Source organism: Zonotrichia leucophrys, chromosome 5, assembly GCF_028769735.1.
Source record: "Zonotrichia leucophrys gambelii isolate GWCS_2022_RI chromosome 5, RI_Zleu_2.0, whole genome shotgun sequence".
NCBI lineage: Eukaryota > Metazoa > Chordata > Aves > Passeriformes > Passerellidae > Zonotrichia > Zonotrichia leucophrys.
The window spans coordinates 18,395,978-18,407,223 of NC_088175.1; the positions used below are offsets into that span (position 1 = coordinate 18,395,978).

At 51.5% G+C, this 11,246-nt stretch overlaps 1 protein-coding gene across 1 annotated transcript; it reads right to left on the reverse strand.

The window, feature by feature from the left end:
* Positions 1–109: 109 nt before the first annotated feature.
* Positions 110–11,158, reverse strand: LOC135448294 (acetyl-coenzyme A synthetase 2-like, mitochondrial). The gene is made up of 14 exons (XM_064714131.1): positions 10,671–11,158; positions 9,203–9,299; positions 7,864–8,063; positions 7,223–7,398; positions 6,485–6,637; positions 4,290–4,437; positions 3,841–3,978; positions 3,287–3,379; positions 2,778–2,890; positions 2,156–2,282; positions 1,358–1,485; positions 1,054–1,117; positions 582–706; positions 110–493 (listed from the first exon to the last, which is right to left on the reverse strand). The coding sequence occupies exons 1-14, from the start codon at positions 10,981–10,983 to the stop codon at positions 317–319; spliced, it is 2,052 nt and encodes a 683-aa protein (XP_064570201.1). The 5' UTR covers positions 10,984–11,158; the 3' UTR covers positions 110–316.
* Positions 11,159–11,246: the final 88 nt, after the last annotated feature.

Genomic DNA, 11,246 nt, shown 5'->3' on the forward strand with positions numbered 1-11,246 from the left:
CTGCCTGCTGCTACCTCTGCAGCTACTGCAAGGCACAAGGAACCTCAAGAAGGGCTTTCTGCCCTCTGCTTTCATGGAATGAAATAGCTTATCTCCCCTTACTCTTTTGCCTGTGATGGGGCATGTTCTCTCCTCTGTCTACATGGGTGTATGGAGACAGGTTTTGAGGGTCTCTTGTGCTGTGGAGAGGTCACTTCAAGACTGCACTGGAGGTGTGATCTGAGAACTTACTGGCCACCGCTTGCTTAGTGGCTTTTCTGGATGTTTCCCTGGTTTTGCAGTGAAGGAGGAGGAGGTGGCTGCTGACAGAGCCAAGCTAGTGGCCCTTCTGCTGTTCCACAAGGTGCTTGTGTCCCTCTATGATCTGCTGCACAGCCTCATGGTCATCCAGGGTGGTTAGGTCCCCAAGCTCACTGGCCTTGTCCTCCACAATTTTCCGAAGCACCCGACGCATAATCTTCCCTGAGCGTGTCTTGGGCAGCCGGTGTGTGACCTGTGATGGGGAGGAGCAGAGTCAAGGCAGAGAGAAAGGGCTCGGCCAATCTGCCAGTGTGGGTGTTAGACCAGTTTGCTTGTGTTACCTGAACATAATCTGGAGTTGCATACTTAGCAATCTTCTTTGAGATGAGCTCCTGCAGCTCAGCAGCAAGACTCTCCTGTGTGTAGTCACCGGCCTTCTCCTTCAGCACAACAAACACATAGGCTCCTGGCAGGAGGACCACCAGGTCACTGAGCACGGTGCATACCATGCCCCTGAGACCTGCCTGGACCTAGTGCCAGGAAATCCCCTCACTGCTGGTAGCCTCAGGGGATGTTCTGTAGCCAAAAGCACGTGCTTTTGGCCACACAGAAGCATTGCTGCTGCCACCCTATGCTGCTGCCACCTGAGGCCAAGCCTAGCTGGTTGGTGAGCAGGTGCAGGTTGTGATGGATGTGCTGAGATCCCCGCTAACAAGCTGTATGGTGTGGACACAGCACTGCTACCAGTCCCACTTCCCACTGCAGTGCCATAGCCCCAGGAGATGTTTTGGGGCAGGAAATAAAGCATCTTACCTTCTCCCTTGATCTCATGTGGGTAGCCAATGACAGCAGACTCTGCCACTGCCACATGGTGATTCTGGAAGAGAACAGGGCAGGGCTTTGACTCAGTGCTTTTGGCAGGCTGGCTGCCTCCTGGAGCTGCCCTGACCTGACTTGGCTGCTGCAGCCCACAATAATGAAGGAGGGTAAGGAAGGACCTCAGATGGCCTCTGCCCTTTTTCCTTCCTGCCTCAGTAGGTCTGCAAGCACTGATCTTTTCCTCCTGTCCCTGAGTGCTTTAGTTTGGATGGCTTTACGTCCCACCCACATCTCTTACCACAACATTCTCCACCTCTGCAGTGCCCAGCCGGTGTCCACTGATGCTAATGATGTCATCCAGCCGTCCTGTTAGCTGGTAGTAGCCCTCACTGGTACGATACACACCATCCCCAGTGAAGAAAAATCCTGCAGTAGCCAGAACCATGCCATAGTCACTTGTTGGAGGGAGCATGTGAGCTGCTCAGCAGCTATACTCAGCTATATTTCCCTTCCTCCTCTCTGTTGGCTTCAAGGCCCATGTACTCTGCTTCTTCCTCAACTGCTCAGGGTAAATGCGCCCACCTTCCTTGTTAGTCTTCTGCCTGTGTTGGTCCTGCTCTATCATCAAGCTCCTGCCCTCATTCTGCAGTGTAGTGGCTAATGCTGTGCCTGTCTCATCACCGTGTGCTGGGGGCACTTTGCTCCAGTGCAGGTGCCTGTGGTCTTGCTACTTCTCTTCACATTACATCAAGACAGACACACACTTCTGGGCTTGCTCAGTGCTCTGGGTGAGTCACAGAGGCTGACAGGGTTTGCAAGAGATGCAGCAAGAGGTCTGTGCTCAAGGGGACTGGGGGCAGAAGGACAAATCCACTGCCTTAAAACAGTGTGTGATCCAATTGGGAAGGTTGGTGAGGGGCAGTGCTGTGATATCAGACCTGGGGAGATGAAAGGCTCCAGGACTGTGGAGGGTCTCTGGAAAAACAAAGGAGCAATACCAGCTCTCCTGAATCCTGCCCCATACAGAAAGCCAGCAAGTGGAACCAACCATACCCAACCAAACATGTGCAAGTGTCTTGCCACACGTTTTCCTTACCTGGATAAGAAGTCAGGTAAGTTTTCAGAAATCTCTTGTGGTCATTGTAAATGGTTCGTGCCATACCAGGCCAGGCTTGTGAGATGCAAAGAGCTCCTGAGACGTCATTTTCCAGAAGGACATTTCCCTGTGAAATAGTTACCTTTTAGTAACCATGGCTGAAGATACTTGGGATGTTTAGGTACTGCCTGTTTAACAATGCTGTGATGGAAATCAGGGAGGGCAGTGAGGAGGGTCCTGTGTGCCTCACTTCAACAGGATAGGCTTAGTCTCTCCCAGCACATGCCTGCAACAAAATGCCTCCCATGGTGGGATGCAAGGCCTCTCCAGGGAGACCTCTCCTGCCCTGCCCAGCCCTGTCCTTCCTGGAAAGATGTGCCAGGGAGCCCAAACACAGCCTCTCTGGTCAGGACAGTGCAAGCTGGACAACAACTCAACTTCTGCACTAGCTGGAAAAACAGCTTCCCTGTTTGTCCCTTTCCAGTAAGGATGGTTGCTGTCTAGCAGAGATGAGAAGGAAAGAGATGCTTACAGATTTCCACTCCCACTGGCAAGTACACACAGCAAGCACCTGGGGGAAAGGGGGCTGAGCCAGCAGCTGGACTGCAGGTTATAAACATACCTTGTCATCCAAGAGGGAGGGGCTGATCCCAAAAAAGGGTCTCATAGCCATTCCTGGAAGGATTTCAGCTCCAGGATTAGAAGGACGGGGTGAGATACAGATGCCTCCTGTTTCTGAAAGAAAAGAAACTGTAAGGCTCATCAAAGTCAGGGATAAGAGGAATGCCAAGTAGCACTGCTTGGCCAACAGCATTTGTCCCGTCCCTTACTACATACTGCACAGGCTGGGGCTGGCTTTGCCAGAGAGCTGGGGAAGAAACTTTGCAGAAGCATGATTATGCTCATTTAGTTCAGCAGGGATCTGTTGCGATGTACCCTCAAATCCCCATGTTTATCTAGGTTAGCTTTAAAGGCCATTTTTCTCTTGTATGTTTGGGTGTTCAAGGGCCCTTACAGCCTTGCTCGTACAAGACTGGCAGCAACAACCACTATCACTTGGCCAGAAAAGCAGCAGGTCACTCCCAAAGCCTGGGAGAGCAGAAGCTGGAACAAGGAATCAATGCATCTCACCAGTTTGCCACCAAGTGTCCACTACTGGGCATCGTGTCTCGCCGACCACACGGAAGTACCATTCCCACGCCTCCTTGTTGATGGGTTCCCCCACTGCAAGGGGAAAAACAATGGGGCAGAGCAGAAATAGTGCAGCCTCCTGACTCTGGGGTCTCATGCTGCTACTCTTGGCAAACCCTCAGTCCAGAACAGGTCTAAACAGAGCAGGTCCAAAGGGAAAAAAACACAGTCCAGGGAACTTCTTTGTCTCAGCTAGCTAAAACTAACTAAAACAAAGGAGAGCTCTGTTTCACTGTCTGTGCATTTGCAGACAACAACAGTCCAGGAAGAAGAATGTGGAGGAGTGAGTGCAGTGTCTGAAAACAAACTGTGCGCTTCTTCTCTCCCCCCTTCACTCTCTGGAACAAGTCTTAAAGGTGCAAAACTTATTATTCAGTATAAACAGAACAAGACAACTGGGGATAAAAGCATCATATAGTCAGCCCAGGACACTGTGAAGAGGCACAATGTAATGCCCAGGGATTTGCTGCCCCAGCCCACTTTGCTGCACTTACCTGAGCCAAGCATTTTGAGAGAAGAGCGATCGTACTTCTTCACCCATTCATTGCCGTACCTGAGGAGCAGGCGGATGGCCGTGGGTGCCCCATAGAACTGGTTAATTCTTAACCTCTCCACTGTTTCCCAGTAGCGGCCTGGAATGGAAACAGGGCCAGTAAGCATCCACACAGGTCCTCCCAGCCCAACACCAAGGCAGAGAAAGAAGAGATGAGAGCAAAGGCTCTCCAGCAGCACCAGGACCCCCAGCCAAGTTAATTGTATGGTGGGAAGGATGGAAGAAGTTCAGGAGCAGCAGCCCCTTTTTCTTCACATCACCTAGCTCTGCTACCATTCCTTCTGCAGGGAAGGAGAGGGATTAACAGCTCCACCCCTGGAGAAGCAGCAGTGGCTTCCTAAGCAGAGGAAACGACTTTCCCTTGCAGCTCCCCTGAGTCACCTCACTCACCAGGGTTAGGGTAGACAGGAGTGCTCTCAAAAAGGACAGTGGTACCACCATTGCAGAGGGGGCCGTAGACCACATACGTGTGTCCTGTGATCCAGCCAATGTCTGCCACACAGCCAAAGATGTCCCTGTCCTGGTAGTCGAACACATACTGAGCAAGGAAAGAGAGGCAGTGAGGGTTTCACCTGGGCCTGCATTCCTGCAGGGGGCACAACAGGGAGCAGTGTACTCTCTGTCAGCCCTAAAATTACTGTGTTCTTCTGTCTACCTACCACCCCTGCAGGGACACCTTCTTCCTGCAAAGAGTTTCTTTAAAAAAAAAAGGTCAGAAAAAATAAAATTAGGTAAATAAAATTGAAGTTAAATAAAAACCAAAACTGTGAAGATGCAGGAGACAGACACTTAAAAAAACCCCACATACAAATTTGCTCTTTTCCAATGGTAAGAGATACAGCTTTTCTTTCCTTTTGCTGGTATCTAGACAAGGCTGATCCAAGTATCCTGTAATACCCAGAACCTTCTGGGTAAGAAAAATGCATCTGTACTTATGTGACCATGTGGAAGGAGAGGAGTTGTAGGCAAGGGCAAAGTGGTAGAGGACTCCATGAGCCTCCTGTAGGCGCTGCTGGACTCCAGATGGACAGTAAACACTCCAAACCCCCTGAGCTCAGCAAGGAGCCCAGCACAGGAGCAGTGAGGCAGCAAGCAGAGGGACCATGTGATGCCTTGGCCCAGAGCAACCCCAGCCTGCCCACAAGAGCTGGAATCTCTCCATCTCAGCTGGGTGAGTGCAGTGCTGTGCCTAAAGGCAGAAAGCAAAACAAGCTCTTCTTCCCACTGCCCCATTTATTCCTCAAGCGACCCTTGGCTGCAAGGCTGGAACATGAAGGAATGATGACTACACTGTGCAGGGCAGAGCTGAGTGCTGTCACATTGGCAGCGACACAACCAGCTTCTTAAAGCATTCTTCATTTACTCAGTACCTGGAAAGCTTCCTAGGGGCTACTCTCCCACTAGCCTATCACTCCTTGCTGTCTTCTCTGATTTCTGTGGTTTCAGACCCCACCCTTTTCTTCCTGCAGCTCCCTGCTGACTTTCATGTGGAGACTCTGGGGCTTCAAGTGTTCAGAGGTGCCATGATGGAAGCTTCTCTTAGTTCTTTGGTCTCTTTTTAGTGGAGCAGTGAGTCATGGTAGCAGCAGTCTGCCCCATCCAGCTGAGGGATCTGAGTGTGCCAGCCCTGTGTCCAGGTTTTCAGTGCTCCTGGGAGCTAACATGGCCACACACTGCTCACCCCCTGCACTGCCATTCTGGAATGACAGCCCTGGCTCCTGCAAACCTCTGAGGGTCTTGAGAGGGTCACCCATCACACTGGGCACAGCTTAGTTCACAGGAAAACCAAGGGCTCCCACACCTCTGCACACCCCCAGGAGGTATGGCCTTCAGCACTCATGGCTAACAGAGAAGAACTGCCAGCCCTGAGCTTGCTTTGTCCCAGGGTGTGTGCTCTGAGGCACTACTGGAACTGCAGTCACACTCAGGAAGAGCCAGATCCAAAGCTAAGGGGCTGTTCAGGTAAGAGCTCCCTCTTACATGGAACCTCATATTATGTCACAGGAATGCTCCTTCCAACCATTCCTACAGCCAAAGGCGTCTCTGTGCTGGGCTCAGTGCACTTTTATCCAGTTCTAAGTTTGTTTTGGGCATGTGTTGTGGTTAAAGGTTTTCCTCTTCCCGAAGATGACCCACACTCTTCAGATACAGACTCTTTGTCATGAGGGCACTCACCAGCTTTTACAGGTACTGAACATGTGCTCCTCCCAGAAGCACTGCCTTTGACCTCCCACCTGAGCTGGGGTGGTTACACTTAGGAAAAGCCAACTGGCTTTTTCCTCCTAACCCAGTAATATAAAATTACTCTTGCAAGGCTGAGTATCCTATCTAATAGTTCTGTTTAGGTCAGTGTAGGACAATGAAAGAAGAAAGCCAAGAAGGTAGCTCAGAGCTCAGTATGTATTTGGGAGACCCTGCTATGGAGCACTACCTGTAGCCAGATGTGGTCTGCTGGGTCTTGGAGGGCTTCCCAGAGGCTTTTCACTGGATAAAATTGAGCTTGTAATGCAACAAGGAGCATGTGTCTTCCCTGCACTGCCTATGAACTGCTGGCTTATGAGCACTTTGTGGCTGGGATCCATTACCTTGTGTGTGAGAGCAGCAAACAGCAAGTAACCGGCCTGGGAATGAACCAAGCCCTTGGGTTTGCCAGTGCTGCCTGATGTGTAGAGAAGAAACAACATGTCTTCACTGTCCATGACAGCAGGCTCACAGTATGCATCCTCCTTCATCATCTCCTGCAGGAAAGAGCACAGCAGTTCTCTCAGGGTCTCACAGCCTCCCTTGTGTCATCCCCACACCTGCTTGTGCATCTCTTCAGAGGGAGCACCCTGCTCCCTACAAACATTTTTCAGAAGAAATGCATGCCAGGGGTTCACCTGTTCAGAAGTTGTGCTCCGTGCTGGCAGCCTAGCCACCCTGTGTGCTATGGATAATTGGCACATGCCAGGTCAGCCAGCAGACCCGTGTGTGACAGTGTAGTGGCAGTCAAAGGCTCAATTTACAAAGTAGCAGCCCATGTCTCATGTGTTTCTAGGCCCCTGTCCACCTTCCTATGTGCTCTGGCTTGCACTGCCTGCCCCTGGCATACAGGGCTGGTAGTGTGGGAAGACACACCAGTGGCCATTCTAATGGTTACTGGGACTGTCCTGAACTTGTGTGCAGCTCTGACTGCCACTGCTGCTATGGGACGATGTCCCCAAATTCTGTTAATGCCAGCAAAACTGCCATGGCCAGGTGAGATCCTCTCCACCCAGTGTCCCTGCACCCAGAGCAAGCACTTTGCCCAGGAGAAGTGGCAGAATGGCTGGGCAGCCTCTCACCTCCTCCAGGGGCACATCTAGAGCTGTCATGGGAACCTTGCTGGTGGTCCTCATGGAAACCAGAACTCGTTTCACTCCAGTGCACTGCTTCACAGCCTGGTCCACTGTCTTCTTCAGCTCAATAATCTTGCCACCTCTTAGCCCCTGGTTCACTGTAATCACTGTCTCTGACTGGGCTGCAGGAGACAGAAGAGCCACATAAGCAACCCTGCCCCTCTCACCAGTCACAGAGCAGTTTGGCTCTGCCATGACCTTTCACCTCTCTGTATCCCTGTCCTTAGTACTCATGTCTTCACTCAACAAATACAGCAGCTTTGCATCTTGGTTTTCCATTCATTTCTGCTTGTGTTGCATCCCCTTACAGGAGACATTGTATCCCAGTCCTTGAGTCCCATGGATGAAAGAGAAAACCTGTTCACCCCATGGGCTGGAATGTATTTAGTGAGTTCATGCCATTTCTTGGGCTGCTAGTACTTGCTCCACAACTATACATTATGTCAGGATACTCTCAGAGAGCCCAGGGAGTCTCACTCAGAAAACCTTTGCCATCCCCACAACCCTGAGCCCTCTGAGCAGCTGAACCAACAAGCTCAGCACTGTCCCCCATGGGAAATATGTCACTGTTACCCATTGCCTCTTACCATCCCTGATCCTGTCAGCCAGAGACTCTGCACTGAAGCCAGCAAACACCACAGTGTGCACGGCCCCGATGCGGGCACAAGCCAGCATGCTGGCCACTGCCAGTGGGCACGGGGGCATGTAGATTGTCACCCTGTCACCCTGCTTCACCCCTTGCCGTTTCAGGGTATTTCCCAGGCGGCACGTCAGCTCCAGCAGCTCCCTGCCCAAAGAAGCAATGGCACTGTTAGAGGCTTTCCTGCAGATCCTACCTGCATGCATAAAGAGTCACAAGGACACGGCTTATATCCCTACATACCCTAACCCTCCACACTCTGGAAAACCATGGGAGAGCTGCAAAAATCAGTGGGAAGGAAAGAAGAGAGTCTCTAACATAGACTGCTATTTATGGAAAAGACATAAATTAGAATGATTTCTGTACAACAACAGCCACTGGCAATTCCCCTGGCTCAGCAAACCCACAACACCTCAGCTGACTTTCCTAATGACAGCCTCCACATTTCTTACCAACCTGCACAACGAGTGTGACACTACGCTGCACATCTGGAGGTTACATGTGAGAAGTTAGATATCTTTCCCCAAAACTGGGTCCCATGCTTAACTAAAGCTGAGGTCAAGCAAGAACAGCAGCTGTAGGAAAGCAGTGAGCAGAAAGATGCCTCTCCCAAGAAGCAGCCCTCCCAGAAACCACAGCTTGGCTGTCAGTGAGTCATATTATGGAAGGGCTCTCCATGCATAGGGATTGGCAGGAGTCACTGGCCATATTTGTTGTGTGAGGCCTGAAGTCAGAGAGGACAGAAGGACTTGTTTGGTGTGCAGAGGGATTTAAGTGAATTCTGTGGCAGTGACTCAGAGAGCAGGCAATTTAAGCTGGAAGGTGGGAGGCCCCAGACCAACCTAGCAGGGCTGGACAGGCAGGCACCCCAGAGAGCCAAATCCAGCAGCGCTGCTGACATGAGGATGAGTGTGGGATTTCTCAATGCACTGGCAGCTGTGAATTTGCCTTCCTTGCAGACCACTTACCCAGAAGTTTAGATAACAGGAACCTTGGTGAGAAGGCACACATGTGACTTGCCTGTGTGTCTTACCTACGAGCATTGCAGGGCTGCCCCAAGGGGCTTATATCTGCCTCCCCAGCTGGGCAGGGACTCCTCAGGGCCCAGGAGATTTCATCAGGGCTGAAGTTTCAGACCAGCAAAAGCAAGCCAACAGCTGCCATAGTCTGAATCTGTGTGAAGGGATGCTGCATTCCCTCACATGACAGACATCAGCAGATCAGCCCTGTGCAGTGTTCATGCATGCTACCACATACCTCTGATATGTTGAGAGGTGATTACTGACCTGTACGTCACCCGTACCTCCTGTCCAGGTTCATCCTTCTCCCAGATTAAAGCCACTTTGTCTGGGGCTACATGGACGTGACGGTCCAGACAATTCACTGGAAAGGAAAACCCAGTATAATTGACAGGGCAACACTCAGTGCCTCTTACCTCTCATAAAGCCAGCACTGCCTGTCCCATTTTCAGGTCAAAGTCAGGGCTGTGTGTGAGTCTTCTCAGCATTAGCCTTGGGCAACCCTGTGGATAGCAGCCAGGAGATAACAAGCACCACCCCAAGCCTGTTATGCTCCTCACCAGTCCAATACCTGCCAGCCCCACTGTCAGCTTCCTCCTTACCTGTGACCTCATGCAGTCCAGAGCAGAAAACTCCTGAAGTCCCTTTGGAGGCCACATCCCAGTGCCCTCAGAGTGCTGACAAACATTAACTAAGCTGCCGCTCCACCCAGCACTGCCTTGCAGCTGCCTCCGGGGTGAACCAGGGCAGTTTTTAGTGGTGGTGCTCCTAAATAACAAATGTAGGACAAAGGGAAGCTCTGCACTGGAAGGCTGCAGAGTGCATTCATCCAAGATGGAAAAGAGCCAGGGTAAATACAGAGTGCACAGCTCCTGGCTTTCCAGGGACATTGTAAACTGAGGCTTTGGCTGCAGATCTTTCATGTAGTTTCCCACATTGCTGGCAGCTGCAGTTTCCTCAGAAGCCTTGTTCCACTCTCTGTTTTCCTTAAACCTGCTAAAGTCATGGGATGATGCAGCAGCCCCCATTTGCACACCAAGTTTTTTCTCCTGACCTTTTGTAGTTTTCCAGGAGAGAAAGAAATGCATATAAAAGGAGAAAAAGTAAGATGTCAAATCCCAAAGGCAAATAACTCCTGCTCTTGTTCCCAAATAGATTACATAACATCTGATTTTCTCAGAGGTCTGTCTTGTATTTTGAACACAGGAACCAACAGCACTGTGAGCAGGACACAGTGTCACCACCCTGTGTCTTATTCGGACAGACACCCTAAGCCAATAGCCCCAGTGCACAGAAGAGGCTCCCACTACAGTGGTGACAGTATGGCTCATTTCTCCTGTATTTTGCCTTCTACAGACACATCTTGTCTCTTCTGAGCAGGAATGACCTAGAGCAACCCTGCCTGCTGAATGCACAGGGTTTCAGGCTTAGTGCCTATGGTCCTGCAGGACAGAGCTACTGCACTGCAGTGGGATCCACGGGGGCCGAGGGAGAGCAACCCAGCTCCCAGCACACACCAATCCAGCTGTGACCTCTCCAATGAAACCCAGCTGCTTCCTTAGGGTTAGCCGCACCTCACATTACAGCCACTGCAGGACAACTGGAGCTTTTGGGGATCCCCCTCTCTCCAGACCTTTAACTCTGTGCTCTGCTGATACATTCCCAGGGCTGAAGTCACACACATGGAAGCACCTGCAAGCACTTGTTATGATCCCTTGTCCATCTCCTTCCTTACCTGTCACATTCAGCTGCCCCCCCAGGAACCAGGAGATTCTGCCCTGGCACAAGTCACAGTCCTGGACAGAGTGGAAGGGGGTGATCCAGGTGAGCCGGCTCCTTCCCAGTGCTCCCCAGAAGATGTCACTCTGCTCCACTGACAGCTTGTACAAATCCTGGTGGTCCTTGGGTCTGGGGAAGGCAACAGCTTCAGGCATGTAGGCAGTGAGAGGCCCGTGGCTCCAGGGTCTGGCAGCCACCAGCCCAGAAGGGCATCTGGGAGCCTGAGAAAGAGCTTTGAGGCAGCAGGCCCTGGCCAGCAGCCTGGCCATCACTGCAGGTATCTGCCTCTCACTGAGGAGATGGATCCCTGCACCCCTCACAGCTGCTCAGCACACCGGGCCCAGGCAAGGCTCAGGCCTCTGTGCAAGGTGGGGCCACGTGGTCCTGACTGGACACAAAGCAGCTCTCTCACACAGGGAGCCCGGGCACCCCTTCTGCCCTGCCTTGTTGCTCTCCTCCTCTCTTCCACAGCACTATGGGAAAAAAGAAATTCAATCACTGTAAGGGAGGAGAGACTGTAGAAATATTTCAC